Here is a 21,713-nt window from a genome sequence, read left to right on the forward strand (position 1 = left end):
CAGTTTTCTGGTCGGTTGGCTTCTTGTAGTTTTGAGTCCAACCTCTATTTATTTCACAACCTTTTGGAAAACGTCCGTGCATTAACACGTGCAACAAATTCAAATCATGTCTGAGTTCTTCATTATTTGGGAAATTATTTTCAGTAAACATCTCAACTGCAGGATGTGATGTAGATGTGTGTGTTCATATGTGAACGGCGTGAACGCTGGCAGTGTTGAGCTGGAGCAAAAAGCACATAAAGAAGAATTATGACTCTATCTCCGGGTGTTTCTGTCTCTGAGGGAGCGCCTACGTGAGAGAGACCTTTTAGTGCTGACACATGCCTCAGTGCCTTTAAGGTTGCGAGAAGATGATATTATGTTTCTGATGTATGACTGCTAGTACAAACACTCCGGAGCAAATGATGACAGAGATAATGATGACTGCTGTTGCTGCTCGATACCCACATGCTAGTTTGAAACTAAGCTTGCCCAGAGATGCTCCATTTGCGATGCCACGCACGGCTGTCGTCTATATGAGCCCCTCCAGGGTTAATTCATATTTCTACCATTTAGGTGTGATTGATTTGCCACTCAGGGTACGCCGACCGCAGTCTGCGATCGTCTCTGCAGTGCCCAGAGAGCTGTTGGGTTTATGAATAGATCTGGTATGCATTTGTCAATAATATGGATCTGAACATTTCCACTCCGATGGCCCAGAGACGGGTTAAGGGATGTGTGTTTCTGTGCTCCTCGTATGTGTTTGTTTGTACACTAACCTGAAGGTGTGAAAGAAGGTGTCCTCATAAAAGAAAGTGTAAGTGCATATTAAATATTTACTGTTGTTAGGTTCTTCAGCATGATAGAGCAAGTGGTTGTTGTTGTCATGCAGGATTTATAATTAAACACTTCCTGAGAAAAGTTTATTGGATTGTTTTTCTAATTAGTCTATCCACCGTGGCACCTGTGCAGCATCCTAACTCACCTGACCAGTGAATAGTTTCTTTTTTTGCCTCCATCCATTTAATTTGATCTTAAGTCCTGATTTTAGATTGTGTTCAGAAACGACTCGTTCTGTAAGGCTCAGCTTCACCTTGTGTTTTTGAATGGTGAACTGTGCTCAGAAAGTGATTTCCAGTAATGTTCCAGAGCCCATGCAAAGGTTTTTTCACTCATAATCATGCTTGCACTTAATGCAGTGCCGCCTGAGGCACCGATGATTACTCGCAATTCAATATTGACGTTTGGATTTGTCCATTGCACACAGAGATTTCACTGGATCTTCTGAATCATTTGATGTACTGTGGAAACTGGGACCGTCACACCTTCATAAATTACCATTGAGCAACTATTTCCAATTTGTTAATATGTTTTTAAAGTTTTGGTCTTTTTTTTTTTTTTAAACATATCATCACTGTTTATCATAATTTCTGTGACACCCCCTCTTTTTAAATATTCAGACCCATTATTGATAATTAATATAATTAGTTGAAGAAAAGTCTATTCTTACTGATACAACTTACTCTTTCAGGTTTTATTTGCTCATCTTACAACTTTCCTCATAGGTATTGCAGACATCTAATTAAACAACAGACAAACAAATATCCCAAAAAAACCTCAACTAACATTCATTATGCATCTGATCTGCTGGTATTTGTATTCTAATGTAGGTGAAAAAGGAGATGCAAATCATTGCATCCTGGTGTTATTCAGACTTAAAATACTGCCTTCTTTACCTGGTTTTCTTTCTTTCTTTCTTTCTTTCTTTCTTTCTTTCTTTCTTTCTTTCTTTCTTTCTTTCTTTCTTTCTTTCTTTTTGTGGCTGCATTTTCTCATTTCAGATAATAGTTGTATCTATATTCTATTTGAAAGACACTGACAGTGTGTGCAAATGTTATGGCCATTCTGTGAAAATAATCAAAACTCTTAGTTTCCTGCTGAGTATCTGTCTCTGGTGCTGACACATACTACATCCCGCTCCACTGATTATAAGTCTATCATGGACAAATAGTCAGTTTACTCAACAGTGTGTGTGTTGATAGTGAACTTCAATGGCTTACTTTAGTCTTCAGAAGACTATACCTTCACCCTTATGAAAGAAAATTGAATTAGAGAGGCCACTTAGATGAAAATGGACCATAGAAATGATCACAATGCTCCATATGACATAAATTAATTGACTTAAAACCTCCATCAAGTGCTATTGCTGCCCAATGGGAACAACTGCATACCAGTCATGTAATCCAATCACAAAACAATGAAATATATAAAAAAATAAAAAAACACAGCTTATTTTTGTTGCTGTCAACCAATAGCTTGAAAATATGTTTATGCATTTTACTGTCTACATTCTTTCTAGAAACTGGATGTTTATCCATTTTGCATTTGAAAAAAGGCAGATGTCAATCAAAGGAAATGCCTGTTTTTGTGTGCTAATTACTACATTTCCCTTTTCCTCAACCTCTCTGAAGCCTTTTAATTGACTTCCTTTCTTTAACCTCCGTGCCAGTCTTTGCAGTTTGCCAATGAGGTGAACATTTGAAAATACTCCCAAAAGAGGCCTGAATGGATTAATTTTCCTCACGTGTGAAAAGCACAACACAACAAAGTAGGACTGAGTTTGCTGCCAAAGCTGCATTCTGCAAGTCAGCTCCCATCTTATCAGACATCACCTGTTACTGCAGGTTACATCTATTACATGTCCTTGTTTTTTTTTTCCAGCCTCCAGCAAAGAATGATTGCTTCATTTCTTACAGTCCCTTTATATATATTTTTTTGTTATTTCATCATATTCCACCTCCCTTTTCTTTGACTCTTATTTTTTCCAACCTTCTTTTGTTCCGTTGTCTTGATAAATGTTACATTGAGCATTAATGTTTTAGTGCCACATGCAATTTTGATGGGGACGCCACCATTCTCGTGTCTTTTTAGAATATGTAGACTTAATTGTGCCATGCACAGCTCACCCTCCTCCATTCTTAGAGGCATATAAAACTGTGGATGCTGTATATAGCAGGTATTGTGTCCATTCACTTTCCCAGCTTTTGCATGTCTATCACTCCCATCATTGTCACTACTGCCTGGCTGATTTACCTGTGATGTTGCTATCGTTGTTGTCTCAGTGCCAATGCTTGCACGAGGCCGCCCTTTAGGGTGTGAGTGGAAAAACAATTTGTGGAAAAACACAATAAAAAATGCATACGGTTGCTACCTTCCAACACATTTGCTCTTGATGTTGAATGAACCAAACAGCATCATTTGTTATCTTTTCATCTTGATCACCTCTTTGAGCCTACTTATTAATCAATACTTAACATATCAGAAATGACACACAAACCTGTCCCAGTATGCAACACATGACCCTGCACCCAAATATTGAAATTAGAATTTTACTACAGAAAAAAAAAAAAAAAAAAAAAAAACTTCAAGCAGCTTGGAGAGTTTTTATTTATTTTTTCTCATCTTTTGTTTTTTTTAATTTATTTTTTAATTCTCTGTTACTGTCAGTGCGTCTGGCGAGACACACACGCGCGCACACACACGCAACATGCAGGCGTGCGCGCGCACACAGGTGTCGCTTTCCGGTGCGATGAATCTGCAGATGCAGCCGCACCGCATTCGGCGTGCAGCGGCTGACGTCAGGAGGCGAGCGGCGCGAGAGGAGTTGAAATAGGGCAGAGCAGGAGCGCAGCGCGGAGAGACGAGCGAGGAAAAGCAGCCGGAGGAGCCGGAGCATGGCGAGCCGCCGCCGCTGAGAGTTGGGACGCGCTTTTAAACCTGCTGCCGCCACCACAGCCGCTTCTCATTCATCAATTAATCTCAAGCTTAATTTTCAACCTGTGATTTTCCTTCGTGCGCAGTGGAACTACAAGCAGAGCGCAGTTTTTGGACCAGTCCCTGCGTGAAAATCCCGGGCATATTTGCACGAATTTCCTCTTTTTTTCCCCCCCACCCTGTCACCTTGCCCCGGAATATCACAGGTAAGACAGTAAGCCACATTCTCTAAGGTGTACTTGGTGTATATTTCTTGTTTATTTCCACCAACAAGTTTGGTCGCTTTAAATGCGTGGCGCTGCTCTGCCCGCAATGTTTGCAGCATTGAGTGTGAGTGACTGGAAACTGTAAGCTGTGCTGGCAGTGGTGGTGTTTTTAAATTTTGAATTAGTTTATAACAGAGGAGAAATGCATCAATAATAGAGAGGGAGAAGTATGTGAGAGGTGCAGCCTTATAGCGCAGGGCGATGCCAATGACTTATCTGGCAGTGTTTAACTACAGTTCCTTTTATTTTTTTGTCTGGCACAAAACGGGGTGTGATAATCATTCAATATGACCAGATGTCAGCTTTTTTGCTAACCTCTTCTTACCGTGCGGTGGCTCTTTACTAGCTGGAAAACAACGGGGCACTGTATGATAAATGGCTCCAGTTGAAGTCCTGCGCCCGGATGCGCCAGGTTTGTTCACGCAGCGCAGGGACTGAGATGATAACACAGTGAGACACGCACATCCCTGGCCGTGCTCTCTGGCACGGATTCCCGTCCCGACGCCCCCTCCCTCCACCTCCCACTGTACCCCCTCCTTCGCCTGTCCGGCCAATTTCTTTGGCAGGACGCTGGCAAGACTCAGTCTTTTTGACGATCTGTGTCTTATGGCGCACATTCGCCCTCCAGCACGCAAACTCTCGAGAGTTAAAAGAGAGGGGTGGAAGAAGCTCTAAACATGACACGATTTTCGAGTCTGATTGTTGTAAATGAGCTACTTCAGCGCGCCCTCGTGGGAAAATCCTATCAGTGTCACCAGAGAGCTGGCACAGCGGCAGCAAAGCCTCCGTGACGGCCAGCCGGGTGGGAAATGAGGATTGGTCGGCGCGCACACCGTGATACAGCGTATATTGCACCGGAGAGCTCTCCATGGTGCTGAAAACACTCCGGTCTCTCGCTCTCTCGCTTACCCCCCACACACCTCCAATTTCTTTCTGATTTTGTTGGATTCCCTCTCTAACTGAACCAGAAGTGGACACAACATCCAGCAACAAAATGATATCCATTCATCACTGAGCTGCTTGTAAAATAAATAAATCCATAAATACAATCATAGCTTTTCAGCTTTCTGTGGGCCAACCACCCACACACTGGACCCCCCCCCCCCCCCCCCCCCCCCCGACACACACACACACACACACACAACACACACATGTGGAAGCATCTGCATGGATCAATAGTTCACCCTCATGAGAATATTAATGACAGTGGTTCTCAGATGAATCAGTTCCTGCGACATGGTGTCTGTCAAACTGGACTCGTGATTTACAACCCCATGCACCCTGGAGACTTTTACCTCAGTCATTCTTTACTGGACAAAACAAACAAACAAGCAAGCAAGCATGTGACAATGCACACATGCTGACTTGGTAAACACTCTGATGTGCGGCAATGCCACAATCAAAAAGACACGGCAACTGGGGGGACACCATGTCCTGAACCCTGTCAGAGCAGTTCTGCAGCTCACCCCGGGGTCAGGTTGAGAAATAATGATGTAGCTTAGAATAGAGAGTCATTCGGGCATACTGTAGTTTGCAATCTGGTGTGTAACTTATTAGCTGTCTCACCAAGAACCATTACGGTGCGGTGTCCGGCAGATTATGGCTGCTTGTAGCGCTTCAGAGACAGCCTAATAGTGGGATGACTCACACACTTACTAACTGACAAGCAAGACACATTGCTGTACCTACACATATATGCACACGGGCAAAGTAAAATCCTCACTGCTCACATTCCAGTCATTAGAACTGAATTAGGCTTCTGGAGTGTACTCATGCTATAACTGCCTAATTCCTGCAAACCATCTTGAAGTAGCACGGTTGTGTGTATGTGTATGTGCTATGTGTCGTGCCTTTTGGATAAGTGAGGATTTCACTGATGGCAGTAGAAGTCTGCAGTTGTGTAAGTGAAGCTCATGCTCCCACAGGTTTTGCAAGGTATGCTACATAAGCTATTCTTGGTCTGACAGTCTATTTATCCATGTCTCCAGACTGCATTTGAATACATCATCATAAGCATGTAATTGACTTTTCAAGTGACACCGGCACAATATAAGCGGCAGTCAGCTTTCCCTCTCCAATAAGTTGTTACATAAGGTCAATGGTGTCGTTGTTTTTGTAGTTAGTGAGTCCACAATCAAGTAGATGAAGTTATTTTTAGGGCTCGTCTGCTGTGTTGATCCTTCATTAACATCTTATTATTTATCGAATAACCAAGTTAAGTGATTTTAAGATGATATGTAAAAGTGAACTCTGAACATAGTATTGTTTGAACTTGATAATGTGACACATGGCATATGGTCAAAGCGCTTTTTGTTTGCACATGATCAAATTCTGAAGTCGGCAATACACAACACAGGGTTGGACTTCAGTGTCATGCTTTAAAAAGCTTTACAAATAGAAGTGAGTACGTTCTTCTATCCAATGCTCACATTTTGATTCATCTGGGAGTTTAAAGTTGTGTCTTACACAACTTTAAACTCAAAACTGCAGTTTTCGCTAAATCTATGTTATGGTAAGTAAGCACTCGGAAAGCAGTGCAACCAGGAAGTTCTTGCTTCCAGTGGGATTTAAGCCTAATCTTTCTTTCTTTCTTAAGGGATGGGGTTTCATGTTCTCCTCTGCAAGTTTGGATTTTCTCTGGTTTTCTTAATTAACATTACAAACGCACACATTTGAGGTCAATTGCCCATAAGTATAAGTGTGTGCGTGTGTGTGTGTGTGTGTGTGTGTGTGTGTAGAATCAAGTGAGATTAAGAATGGATGGACTGTGCATGCTGTATTTGGCTTTAATGAGCATACATTAAATAATTACAGTGTTTATTTAAATATTCATTGCCATCACTTGCTAGTGCTGTTCCTTATTTGCACTATTTCTTTTTTTTGTTATTATGACCTGTATCTTTTTTTATTTGGAAGAACACACGGCAACCTCCAAACGTTCCATGTATAAAACACCCTGGATGACACTTCCATGTAACATTTAATTTGAATAAATTACATTTTTCATATCAATTACAACTCCCCATTTGGTGAACAGTTTAAATGCTTGGCATCCCATCACCCAAACCCCATGCAGAGCCCGTCTAATCAGGAGCAAGATTTATTTTCACACAACAAAGCCATCCCCCCCAGGTAAACTCTGCTCGCTTCCTTTTCTGCATTGGCGACTTTGCTTTGCAAATTTAACAAAGACCTATAATGAGCCATACTTCAAAACAAAGGTAAAAAAAAAAAATGCATTACAGATGGCGAGTCACACTCTTGTGGCCTGGCTCTTTCACCATACCCTCCCATTCTGATGGGGCTGACAAGATTAGTTTTAAATTGAACAGATGAAATTCTTTCTGGAGGGTTTAACAGGGGGCACGTTGACACTCTCACCCACTCATACCCAGAGAAATATAACTCTGATTAAAATGAGGCCTGTGACAATGGAAAGCACTTAATATGAATGACACCGAAACTGAGGCGGGCCAGTAACCCGCTCCATTAGATTTTATACATTTTCATTCCGCGGAGACATTACGGGGCCCGTCGGCTCACCTGATATGTTCCCGGTACTCCCCGCAGTGCAGGACCGCAAAGTGTGGGCAACACGGTTCACTTGAAATTCCGATCACTAATGTTGAACTTCTAGAAATGACCTTTACTGCTGCATCCCATATGAACACAGCAGCTGAGCTCTGAGTATCAGCAGCGCAGCTCTGAGCAAATAGTGCTCACTGCCTCCTCTGCCTGAAAGGAGGAAACTGACGAAAGAGTCAGAGGAGAGAAAGAAGTGAGAAGAGGGGTTACAGAAAGGTCGTGCAGCATATCTGTTTTCTGGTTTGAATTTATTCAGCCATCTGCCTGTCCCTTTTTTTTATGCAGTTATTCCTTATTCCCCTGTCTAATACAGCAAAAGTTCTGTATTCCTTTTTTAATCAAATCTTATTTGACAGAGTGGTGTGATTTATGGCTGTCCTGAAATGTTACACCACGCATGTTAGTAGATAACATATTGTCTATTGGATCAGTTCCAGGGAGGAAATCTGAGGTTAATCACCAGTCGTTTTTGGTCTGCTGCGTATAAAACGAAAACTCTTCAGTGGTTTGAGACTGTAAATGAAGATAAATAGAATTAGCTTTGATTAACCTTTTCAGATCTCTGGAAGCGATATCAATATGGGGACCTTTGAGCAGAGATGTTTTGTTTTTGCCATTGAAGTGGGTCAAAATGTCAAAAAACAACTTATAAGCTAAAATCAATAATTTGATTTCCATACATGAAAAATGAAGTTCTGTATCCGGATTTATGTGCGATCAAAAGTCTGTTTATCCCAAATCACGAGTTTCTTACATGAATGTCCAGACTCACAAACGAGCCATCAGTGCTTTATTATTTGATCTTATTTTGATATGTGATTAAAACCTGTCAGGCTTTTTTGGGGAAACAAGAACGTCGGAGAAAAGAGTTTGATCTCTTTGAGGTTTGAAGATTATTCTGGAAGATCTGAACTTAGAATAAACCATGAATGCTGAAGCAAGTTTTAAAGGCAGGTGCTTCTGTTTTCTATTGTAGACATACGTGCTTTTATTGCAGTCAACAAATTACATTTCAAACCACACTTGAAGACTTGAAGCTGTAGAGCGATGAGTTTTGACCCCCCCCCCCCCCCCCCCCGCTGAGATTTGACAGCCTGTCAACAGAGCATACAAGGCTACTGGAAGTCAAAGGGCTTCTGGGTAAATCACATTAGATTAGATTTAAAAAAAAAATTTTTTATGTATGATTTGCAATCACCTGAACACAGCCAGGCTTTCTCCCTGCCAATGAAAATCTAGCAGAGCTATGAATGTTCCGGTGCTATGTTTCTAAATGTGGGAGAGGAATCCTTCATCAGCGTCTGACTGCCGCCTGGCTTCAAGAGACCACTCATGGTTATTTACAGATTCAGGTCTATCTGCTCTGCAGCAATGATGTATGATGGAAAAACCACAAACGACCTTTTGTGTCTCGGAATGTGGATCTTCTCTTTGTTTCCAATGCGGATTGCTCACCTGTAATTTGCTTCACTTTCCAATAGCTGTATAATTACCAGTCCTGTTATCCAAGCAGACCACTCTGTCGTGGCACTGCACATCTCCCTGAGATCCGTGTTGCTCTTCCAGCCATGTCATACAGCCTGCAGGGGATTTATGGATTTAACAAGTCACTCGCTGTTTGTGCGTCTTTCAGACAAACCTGACAAGCAGGACGGGGGGTTACTTTAACACCCGGGGGCTGCCGATATGTGCACGGAAACATGGCAGAAAAAAAGGCAAAAGTCAATACCAAAAAAGCAAAGTGTTACGGGAAGAGAATCAAGTGTGGCACAGGAGATGGGTACACTTCTCTTTCCCCTTCTCCCACTTACTAGTCTCAAGATGTGGTCTTATTACTACCTAACAGCCCGAAGCTCTGTCTCTTCTATAGAGACAGAAAGTGGCGGAGAGAGTGTCAGACAATAATTAATTTGAAGCAAAAGCAGGAGAAGCCAAGCTGATAAGGATATCTTGTGTTAAAGCACCACCACCACCTTCATTGTTTTTTGTCTGTGGTCCTTTTGCCTTTTCAGGGGAAGCCAGCACATTGTTTTCTCTCTCTCTAAAGTACATTTCTACAATCTGAAAAGGCACATGTGCTGTTGTTTATTTTCTAGAAAATGAATTCATTAACTTTTCTATCAGCACTGCCATATTTGTTATTTCCCCCCCACATGTTTTAATTGCTTTAATGGTATCCTTATTGTTGCACACATCATTGTTTTCTGGTGTTTGCATGTTTGGTCATTTCTGTCTTTAACAAATTGCTTCGCTTTTACTCTTTTCTCAGCTTCGTTGCTTTTCAAAACAATCCTGTATTTCTTGCTGTTAAGCAGATATTGTCAAGAGTGTTTCCGTGATTTTGTTCAGTCCGTTCACAAGTTAATTACGTTATACACGACATTGCAACTTGCTCAACATTTATAGTCATTATCGATAGCCATTAGTCCCAGTTCATTCTGCTTGAGTATTCAAATCAAGCTCCAGGCAGGTTTTGTCAACAAATTCCATCAAAGTGCCAGGAAAACTGTTAATTTATACTATTTACATGTAGCTTAGAGATCATCACATATTTTCATTCACAACAAAATCACTTTACAGTAATTTAACACTAGTTGTGATATGTTCATGCTCCAATAGTCAGAAGAACTGTTGCAACAAAGGAGGGCCCTCGTTTATAATATTTCCGAAAAAGTGGATTATGCGCAACCTTTTTTGAAATGTTGTTGTGATTATTCACAATGAACACTTAAAAAGGAATGAAGAGGAGCTGTAGCTCTTGCTTCAGATTAGAATATCTCTGCTTAGAGGACTTCGTTTGTGGTGTTTCTGATTCTCCAAAAACTTCCAAAAGTAAACAAAATATGTCCTCTACGCTACTTGATGACAACTCATGTTCCCATTACTGTAAATGTAAGTGTTTGTGACTGTCCACCTCTGTGTTCATACAGCTGGGATCAGCTTTATTGCACTATGTCTGCTAGTTGGTTCAAGTGGTATAAAGGAAAACAAACAAAACATTAGCTTTGTGTTGCAGACATGTTTCAAGTATAAATTGGGAGTCACAACCTTTTCAGCTCTACTTTTTGTCTCCACTATGTGCTGAAAACAGTGTCAGGATTTTAAGCTTGTTTATTTTACACTGTTTTTATTTATTTTTTTATTTTTTTTGTCTGACATTGTTGGTTCTTTGCCAGACTTGTAGTGTGGAGATTTGTCTGAGCTTTATGTTCAAGCCACAGTTGTAGAAACTAATCTAATGAAGGTCAGAGGCAGTAAAGATGTCGACAGTAAAACTAAGGCAGGGATTACAGAGAGGGGATCTGTGAAGAAGTGTAAAACTGTAGTGTGACGAAAGCGAAAAGGAAGCTGCTCTTACAAAAAATTATAAAAAAAAAAAAGATAATATATTATTGATATAATTTAGATGTGGGACAGTTTTCTGCTGCAGGTCTATTTTTTTTGTCACTCATTTCTGTTCTAGCTCGCTAATAACTATCAGTCCTATTTTAATCATATTTAGCTTGTAACATCGCTACTGTGTGAGCCCTCCAGCTCTTTCACATGTCGGAGGATGGACTTACGCGACATACCTGAACGCATCACTCAAGGCTGTCAGCTCCTGCAGTTAAAACCGGACTGACATCGTGGCTCGGGCACAAACTCTCTCATTACTGAAACATGTATTTCTGAATGCACTGGAGGCGAGAAATAAACTGTGCTGTTGAAAAGTTAAAACACCACTTCACAGATGTGTGGGTGCCGCGAAGGGGCGTGGCCTGCGAGTTCGCCAGCTTCTCCTCGGAGTATGAAGAGTCCTGCCGAAAAAGCTTTTTTTTTTTGGCAGCTTGCTCACGTCACTGCCGAATTTTCTTCTTGTTCGTATGGCTTCACAAAGGGAGTATGCAGGGGCCTTAAGTTGAGTACACCCAAGCAGATTAAGGCTAGGTCCAGCTATTTTCTTTCTTGTCATCTTTAATTGGATCATTTCATTCTTAATTAGTTCCAACTTTTCTGGTAGAATAAAAGCTTTTTAACTGTGAGCTGTTTGGAGCCGGAGCTGATAAAGCCTGCCAGCTTTTAAATGGTGCACATACAGCTTCCCATATTCTTTCCAAAGGCCAGTGCTTTTAAGCTTTTTACATTACAGTCAATGACCTTATCTTTCTGGGCTACTGGGCTATATAAATCCTTTTTGGGAAACACCACTTCAGAGAATTCTGACATTTATCACACTTCCAGTCATGAAATAGAAAAATAAAGGGGGGGATCCTGAGAGGCGTCTGCTCACCTGTAGTTTCTGGGAGATAACTAAGGTTAGAGTGTGTGATCCTGATGCATGGTTTGCTGACAGATTGACACCCGGATCTCTTCAGTATCTCTGCCAGCCGCATAGGAACAAGAATTAGATGTAGACAAGTGAGTCGTGAAAACATTTTGTGCGAAGGCGATTCTCTCGGTGGCTCTATTTCATGCTACATAGACGTCTGTCTAAAGAAGAGCTTGTTTGAAACCTGAACGCAGGCTGACAGGCCGGCAGACGCCGAATGATAGCCGAGATTCAGCTGAAGCAGAGCATCAGTGTGTGGCAGCACTCACAGTAACAGCAGTAACGTAAGGAGGTTTGCTCCCAAAAGGGACACATACTATTTGCCCACCCCCCACCCCAAAAAAAAACGACAAAAAAAAGCCAACACCTACCTTTAGAAGATGATTGACAGCTCAGATGTTTTAGCCTCAACGAGTAGGTTAACCAGGCTACAACACTGCGCTGTTAACCCTGTTTAACCTTAATAAACACTAATTATGTTTCATAAATCATACAATCTGTAGAAACATGTAAAATCCAACAAAATCCCTCCATGCCCCTGCCCATGCATTCATCAATCTAGGACCTTAGGATGCATTTTAAAAGATTAAAGAGCAACTTAAGCTTACCGCATTTTTTTTTTAATTTTTTTTTTTTGTCTCTGACAAGAAATCTGTCCCAATCCGCTCTGTTTGCAATGTCAGCAGAGAGAATTTATTGGTCCCGGATCAGGTCCGGAGCGATCCCGGTCATATCAAAAAAATGTAGATATTTCAGGACTAAAATGTATTTGTTTGTTTTCAGTGGTCCAGGACCGCTCGGGGGGATTCATAGCTCAATGACAAATAGAAGCAATGCACAAAGTGACATGACTGCTATAAACTGACGAGGAAGAAATCACGTGGGATACCTGCTGAAACAAATCTGCAACAGTCCTCTCCTCTCTGTTTGCAGCAACCTGGTCCAGGACCTGGGGAGAGTGCGGCAGTATTTTTCAAAAGTATTAAAAACGGAAGCAATCATCAGCAACCCACACATTCTCCACCCGTCAGACATGATCCTCAGCATGTGCCGGTACTATCTTGTTTGCACCCCTTTTTTTTTTTTTTTTTTTTTTTTTTATAGTTTGGTCGCTCAGGCCTTTAGGGTTGTGGGGTGTGGGAGCCTTTCTCAGCAAGCTATGTGGAATAAAAAAAAACAACACAATTAGATGTTTTCAAGATCACCCTCATGTTTAGAGTATTTACAGAATAGGACTATTTAGTTGTTTGTTTTCGTAACTGACTTTAAACTGTGGCTATTTTTTGGATAAACTGGAAGAAATACCCATGACCAAGTCCCTATGCTAATACAAAAATTGAGAACAAAAATAAAAAAGGCTTGATAACTAAATCCATATTTAGGATTTTTGCAGCTTTAGCTCTGTGCAGTGCTTCATGTGCAAAGTACTTCAAAGTAATGAATTGAAAATCTCCCAGTTTCAGCAACATGAACAGATGTTGCCTTGGTCAGGTCTCCTCATCCTGCTTTGTCATTTAAAAAAAAAATTAAAAATTTATACTCTGCATCTTTCAGAGACAAAGTAAGCTATTGGGGGTGATAGTTGAGCTGATGCTGCACGTGTCCTCTGTGGCTGTGACAGCAGCTACCTGGAGTGGTGCAGAGCTGGGACGGAGGAGGAGCAAGAAGAATTTGTCCCAGGGTTCCGCTAGAAGCTCGACTGTCACACAAGGCAGGAACCGAGAGGCTGGAGGCCGGCAAAAAATAAAATAAAAAAAGTGCTGCTTTACATGCCAGCTTTCAATTTGGATGAAGTCTTGGTCTCTTGACAAACATGCCATTTTTGTGAACCTAATTTAGTTTAATTTTAAGAGAGGAATTTTGACTCAGTGTTGTGATTGTAGTCACTAAAATAACAATTATATTTTACAACTGTCAGCTAAATTAAACGACAACATATGCCCTTTGCTCCCATCATATCTCCTGCTGGAGAATTTTGTCCCTTGAACATAATTGCATATATTCCGAGCACACACAGCTGGTATAGTTGGATTGTCTTATTGGCTTTCCATCTTGTGATATGTAGAAAGAAATGCATTACGGGATCTTTGTTTTTGTCGTGTGGGGCGAGATGGTCTAATGATTGTGCATTTAATGGGATTGTTGCAGCCACAGTAGCTCACTTAACAATAATGCCACTGTTAAGATTATTGTCTACTCTATTGCTGTTGTCAATACAGATTTTCTAAAGGCCTTCTGCAGTGTACTAGATTCAGACGCTCGCCCACAGATTACAATCAGTTTAATCAATAACCGCAACCTGCACAAGCGCTATGGCGTCTGGAGGAGAAAATGTGTGACACAAAGAAAACAAGAAACATGAATCTCCACCGCTGTGGTACATTATAGTTTCTGGGATCCATATGTGATATTGCCGACACATATCACCATTAGCCGCTGCCTGACAGTTTATGTGTGCACCTAGGAGCTCGGGCTTCTGCAGATTCTCACTCTGAGAAAGAAGCAGCTGTTGTTTTGTATATATGAGTCTCAGAAATAATCACAAAGTCGTACAAGTTTCTTTTTTTTCTTTTTTTTTTAGAAAATAAATGTCTGTTACACCTAATTCAAAATTCACATGGGTTCTAATTTAGTTTGATTTGAACACATTGCAAAGCTTTACAGGAAATCGCGAGTGTGGTTAGAAATGAAGGAATCCTGAATCACGCAACGAAATCCTCACATTCCTCATGGCTGTCCACTCATCTTGTACACTATCGCGGGGGGCTGGAGCTGATCCCAGCCGATTACGGGTGACGCCAGGTACACCCTGGACTGGTTGCCAGTCCATCACAGAGCAAACCCCACACACACTCGCGTTCACATTCATAGGCGATTTAAGAATGCATATTTTGTGAACAGTAAAAGAAGAACCCACACACGGCGAAAACATGCAAACTTTCCACAGAGAGGCTGCCAAGCTTCCACTCAAGCCAGGATGATCCTGCTGTAAGGCAAGAGTGTGAAGCACTACATCATTGTGCAGCTCCTGCTCACTACCAGTGCTTCACCATTTTTACTTTTTATGCTTTGCACGTACAATTTGATCCTTGATATGTTGACTTCTACTCTGGGATGGAAACATTTGCATTGAATTAGCAGAGACACATAACAAAAATGTATTTTGTCACTTAAAAACTTGATCTAATGATCATCCACATATCATTTCATATGTTTTGTGTTCATTCATCAAGAATCGGGAATCTTTTACGATGCAATGAGTAAATATGAGTGTGGATGTAGGAAGAAATGGTGCATCTCTCACTAAGCAAACCTCATGCACCTCTAGGGCTTAAAGGCATGAGAGATAGTTCCTTCCTTTGAGTGCCTCATTTGAAAAATGTGGCAGCAAGCAGATGGCTCCTTACTGTACTCCAGCACGGTACATTACAGGCGTTTAGCTGAGCTTTCTCTCTCTTTATTTCTTTCTTTATTTTTTAATTGTTTTTTATGGTAACATTAAAAAGCCAGTTTACAGCCTGCACGTATTGCAAAACCACACCAGGGAATGAGAAGGAGTTAATTTTGCATGCATTTGACGAAATAAAATAGTTTAAACATTATTTGGCAATCTACTATGTATATGAGCCATTTGCTATGTATTTAGGAACATTCAGTCAGCCCAAGATCATATGTTGTTTACTACACACTTTGCCACTGACGGTTAGTTCCCATAGCTGATATTTATTTGATCAATGGGAGCATCACCAGATCAACATTGTGTGGCGTGAAATAGGATCTTCCCTGGTTTACCTGGGACATAATAAAAATCCATTACAGAGTCGTAGCTTGATCTGTCTTTGCTGCTAAAACTGACATGGTTTGATCATGGTGATCCAATAGGCTGTAAGAAGAAAGAATAATTAACAGATGGAGGATGTATGGATAAATTAATATTCATATTTGGTTATTGGTTCAGTTCATGAATTAAAAAATGTAAAAAAAAACAACACAAAAACAACTCAGCTCTGAACCAATATTCCTTAAATGTACATGAAGAAATTGAATAGTAGAATAAAAATCAGAGCTGGAAAAGGAGACAGGCCCGCCGCAGGCAGCTCTACAGGACGCTCCGGGCCCGAACAATACTTCAGTGCCGAGGAAAATTGGAAGTAAGAAACATGAAAAAATGATAGATAGGGGAAAAAGGTAGCTGCGACATGAGTAGATATGTTTAACTTTCAGTGCACACCGAGTCTGTTTAGATTGCAAGTCCATCACCACAGGAGCGCGGTCTGAGCAACAGCAGCTGAAGGGCGCTCCGGTTTGTAAAGAATCCGTCTCTTTAAGCTTTTTAGCATTCTGGTCAAATAATAGCTTCCTCATAGAGTTTCTTCCTCCTGATGAATTTCAACATTGACCATTCAGTCCACAGGGCCGGGCCTTTGTTTGTGTGTGTGTCTTTGTGTGTATTACGTGTAGCCATGTATGAATGTGTGTAGCAGCGTGCGGGCAAATGTCAGGAGGCCCTGGCAGCACATTAAGATAGTGACTGGCAGATCTCATTTGGGGTTTAATTTCACCAGGCAGAGCACTCATCTACGAGGATCCACTCGCCTCGGGCCGGGCGAGATGAAGAATGCCCGTGCTTCTCTCAAGTGATGTTTACACTGACAGGACTTATGTGATTTTGCTGTTTGTGTGCAGTTAGCAGGAGTGGAAAGTAAGTGTATTTATCTGACTGTCAGATTAGAAACACTGCGCGTGTCAAAATAATCTTAACTCAAGGGTCTAATTTTTGCTTTTTTATTTTGGATCGTTCAACCACATTTCACAGTCTGTCAGCTGTACCTCCGTAGCTTCATCCATTGAAAGGGATTGTAAAATACTATGTATTGTTACACACTGAATAAAACATTATGATGTGCTGAGGGAAAATTTCTTTTGCATGGTGCTTGCAATATATCCTGCTGATAATGAAATTGTGATTCCACGAAAGCTGGGAGGATGAAAAAAAAAAAAAAAGTGTGAAAAACTGAATGCAGTTGTGTGCATTTCATTTAAAGCTCATTTTCATCTCAAGGTAGTAAAGGGAATACAACCGATACTCCCGGGCTGCATCCGTTCATCTTTTAACAAAATCTACCTCAGAAATTTACAGCTGTTGTTTCTGAATTCAAAAAGAAATGCTTGATGTGGATTTACAGCTGCTTTCATCGTCTTTTATTTAACTCTGGTGCTCCCACAGTTTTTTTTTTATTTTTATTTTTTAATAAGTTTGAAGTTATCGCCAAAATGGTTTAAAGTTCAAGATGTTACTGTTAGGTGGAAACAAGTAGGGAAACAACAGCAGGCAGCTCGGAGTAAACATAATCACATTTTTATTTAGGGATCACAAATGTCTCTACACTGTGGAGGCAGCTAACATCAGCTCAGGCTAAAGCTTAAAGGAGCCGTACTGAGTCACAAATGCAAATCAAGCTTCAGTCATTGTAACTGTGCTAATGAATGAACAGTTTATTAATAAAAAAAAAAAAGGTTAAAAGGTCCTCAGAATAGCATTAGCCTCAGAAGTTGTGCAGAATTTTGCGTTTTACACTTATAGTCACTTGCAAACATTTTATTTATAAAGCTATTTTAATGGTTTTTTGCAAAAATAGCTCAGAGTCACACAAACAATAAAGCAGCAGGACCAGAGCACAGGAGTTCAGGGAGTTTTTTTTGTTTTGCTTTTTTTTATAATTGTTAATATTCTATTGAGTTGCTGCTGCAGACACTTAACACCATAAACTCCAGCATTGTTTGAGATGCGTCATGTGTTTTCGTGCCCTTGTAGCAGTTCAACCGCAAACTTTATGGCCCCCTGAGGGAAATTTGTTTTCAGGCTGTTTCAGCTGTAAAACACGCAATAAAGTGACATTATAAAAGTATAGAGCACAGTAAAAATGCTAAACACATTACCTGATTGTGCAGTAACACACATGACAGACTGTCTTGTCGTGCCTTAAAACCACAACAAGACGATGATGCCGTATGAAAACTGAGATTTAAAAAAAAATAAATAATAATTTCTATCAGTGCAAAAATCACTCATTCATTAAACATAACATGGTAAACAATACAGGAGGTGAGCACAGATCTAAACACATCCATGCCAGGCATTATAAACCCAGTGACCCTTCACAAATCCAGGTAATTGATTCAAGGTAAAACTAAAAGCAGGTTTGAATCAGTGTTTAGAAGAAGGAACTGAATGCAGTCGCATGATGACTCAGTGTTTGTGTTTTTGTCTGTGTGTGCTTCGTTCTGCTACTAATCTGTGTCTGCAGTTTAACGTCACGCTGTTCAGGATAACGTTTTACTTCAGTTTATTGTTATTGACGTATCCCCACCTCATGTATATCACTGAGTTGAGTTGAGATTGGAGTTGAGTTACACACTGGTTATTTCACTTTTCACAGCAAGTCTACTAAAACACTGTCATTTAACACACACTTTGATGTTTTCATTATTACATGAGCCTTTGCAATTTTTGTATGGTTTGTCAAAAAAAAAAAAAAAATGGATCGACTGCAGGTGCGTTTTACTCTTTCTTGTCCCGCACAATAATGCAGTCATTTGTTTTCTCTTTTTTTTCCTGAAGATGTGTGTGTTTCCTTGAGCGTGCACGTGTCACAGCAGTGAAACGGATCTTCGGAGTTTATGTTTTAAGCTCCCAAGCTACTCCACCATTTGCGACATCAGAGAGCTTTCTCTTTGTTGACATCAAAAGATTTTTGGTGTCCTTTGTAATACAGATGATTATTCCCATCAGTACAGGCTTTGATGTTTACATAGCTGCATTATGCTGTGCGTTTGTGTGTGTGTGTGTGTGTGTGTGTGTGTGCGCGCATGTTGGGTTCACTAGAGTGTGTAGTGCTTATTTCACTTGGTCTCTGAACACGCCACCGACATCATTTCTGGTGTCCCTGCATGTTGTGAATATATCAAAATCCGCATCTTTGTAAACATAAAAAACATATGGGAATACATCAATATAATAACTAAACATCCGATGAAAATGGAGGTATTTAGGACTGAATATTGCAATCATTATCACTCTATAGTTTTACGTGTAAAGACGTCCTCACTTGACGAGTCACGTTTAAAATTGCAACTAATGAGCGATTTTCCCCGACGTCCATTTCACTTCTTTCCATTGTCCTTGCAACAAACGCTGTAGATTGTTGTGAATACAGTGACGCACGCTCCTGAATGAGTACTGAACGGTGAGGAAGGTTTCATCTGATCTGTCTTTATCTCCTCTGTGATGAACATGATGATGTGTTTGAAGCCATAAAAAGAAACGCATCTGCATAAAAATTGTTTTACGGCAGACTAAACTCACAGCTTCGCTGTAAAATAAATTGCAGCTTTTGTTAGGAAGAGTGAATTGCGGCAGCACTTTAAGCGTTGAAACTGTACAAATGTGATGATCTGAAGATGTTTTGCGCTTTGTGTTGTTCTTTCTCCACTCAGATAAGCCTCATGGGCAGCCTGGGTGTTTGGGCGCTGGCTGTGGCCGCTCTACTGGGAACGTCAGGGTGCTGGCTGGCTGAAGGGCACAAGAGCAGCAGGAGAGGGAGCACGGATACAGCCGGCGTGTCACGTACCTCCTCCCAGGGACCGCACTCCATGGTAAATACAACCGCACACACACGCAGCGAATGTGCCGCTTCACACTGTGGCCATCATCTCTGCTCTCGATCAAGCTTGGGGGAATATTTATGGTGATATACGGCAAATTAATCTTATCAACTGCAAATCAGATTAAGGCTGCAAAGAAAAGCGAAGCAGTTCAGAGACTTTGAACCACTTTTGTCAATTGTTGCACTCTTCAGGTCCTATAAAACTGTACTATGAGCCACAGCGGGAGAGAAATCATCTTTTACATCCAGTTGAAACTTATTTTTCTTCCATAAACTCAGACAAGTTGGTTAATTAGATACCAAACCACGATTTCTCATTTTGAGTTGTTGATGCGCACATGATCTAACGTCAGTGATTCATTGGTGCTCATACAGAAACTCATAGGATTTCTAAAGCATCTCATGAAATGTGTTGTCTTTTTTCCTTTGTCCCTTCTATTGGTTTGAGTTTCTCTCTAACTTCACCTATGAAACAAGTAATGATGCTATGGCCAACATCAATGACAAGTGCACTACATATTACAAAATAATCTTAAGTAATCAGCCTCTAAATTGATGACTTAGTTATATATGTACCAAGCAAGTAAATTTCGGGCTTCTGCTGCAAATCTGGCAGGAATAAAGCCAACACCAATTCGGATCAAGCTTCAGCAGCAGGCATATGGTGAGCTGGGATGCAGGGTTTCTCCAGACTGCTCAGGGCACTTGTGAGGGCTGGCAGATGGAAAAGGATATGCAAGCAGGATGTTTTGAGTTAAAGAGCATAGTCCCTTGTGCTGTTTAACGGTGATCACCAATTGGAACAAGAAAAATTGACATTTGTGTCTTCATTTGTCAATAGTCACTCTCATTACTGATCAGTACAAACCTCGTTTCAGCTTAATTAAAGTACAATGGTAGACGAATGCCCACCTGGAGGTGTGCGCTGCGCATCTAAACGTCCCAAACTCAACCTTGCTCTGTTTAAATTGGGCTTTATTGCACTTTTTACTGCATCTACCTACTGCTTCCTTTTTCAGCTTCCTTCTAGAAGCCAGCAACTGTTTATTTACCCATTTAACACAGTAGCTTTTCCCAATAGTTGTGGTTGGTTGATGACTGCATGATGGTGTAGAGTTAGCACAATCACATCAGAGAGAGGATATCCCCAGTTTGAGTCTTAGATTGGAGGCCTTTCTAAGTGGAATTTGTATGTTCTCCTAGTGTGTGCATGTTTTTTATTTATTTATTTTTTAAACATGCACACACGAGCACTTTTGAGTTAATTGTTGACTCTCTCGTGAAAAAAAAGGTGATTAGTGTTATTCTGTGTCCTGTAATCGACTGATGACCTGTCCAGTGTGCATCCTACTTTGGCTGATAGTCAGTTGGCATCAGCTCTTGAGTTTGATTCTCAGCTGGATAAAGCGGTATAATAAATGATTGGATGAACGTGATTGTTGCATCTATTATGATGGCATGCACAATGGCTAAAAAAAAGAAGGGAAAAATAGCTAACCCTGCAGATGAAATAGTCATTGCCATTAAAAATTACCCCCTCTAACCTATGCTCTCTGCATAAAAGACACATCAAACATTACCAGATTTTCAAATACTTGTAGCGAGACGTGTGCATTCTGTGCTGACTTCCGATTTTCACAACGCTGTGTACAATGAAACATGTCCAGTCTCTTGCCTCCTCTAAATCTCCATCACTTTAGGCTTTACTCAGTTGGCGGTCTGCCGTGGAATGTCTTATTGTGCCGGTGAATGTGTCCACTGAAATTCCTTGATGCCCAGGAAAAAAAAGGCAAAATAAAAACTCCCAGGCAATCCACCACCCAACTATCTGGCCAGAATTTCAACTTAAAAAGCTGTCAATTGGTGCCAGAATTTAAAGTCAACCCTGGGGTGAGGCATGTGGACCCCTTGGATTTAGATATGCAGGATGCATTCTCACAGCCTTTGGGAATGAATAAATAGTGTCAGTTCTTTCTCTGACTAAAGCCCTTTCAAAACAATATAGAGCAAGTAAACAGAAGAGCAGCACAGTCACTTAGGGGAGCCTGAGACTGAAAACAGATGAATGATGAATTAAGAAAAAAAAAGACGTCCCGATGAAACAACACAATTTGTTTTGATTTTTAACTTCTT

At 40.8% G+C, this 21,713-nt stretch overlaps 1 protein-coding gene across 3 annotated transcripts in view; it reads left to right on the forward strand.

The window, feature by feature from the left end:
- The first annotated feature begins 3,555 nt into the window (after positions 1 to 3,555).
- fstl4 (follistatin-like 4) overlaps positions 3,556 to 21,713 on the forward strand; it is a 209,627-nt gene continuing 191,469 nt past the window's right edge. Inside the window, exons 1-2 of one of the 3 annotated variants that reach the window (XM_080483999.1) lie at positions 3,556 to 3,959; positions 19,411 to 19,569. In XM_080483999.1, the coding sequence (XP_080340125.1) occupies positions 19,420 to 19,569 (150 nt within the window). In that variant the 5' untranslated portion in view covers positions 3,556 to 3,959; positions 19,411 to 19,419. The remainder of the gene's footprint in view (positions 3,960 to 19,410; positions 19,570 to 21,713) is intronic. The other 2 variants (XM_080484000.1, XM_080484001.1) reach the window with 2 other exon arrangements.

This window comes from Lipophrys pholis (assembly GCF_963383615.2).
Source record: "Lipophrys pholis genome assembly, chromosome: 16".
NCBI lineage: Eukaryota > Metazoa > Chordata > Actinopteri > Blenniiformes > Blenniidae > Lipophrys > Lipophrys pholis.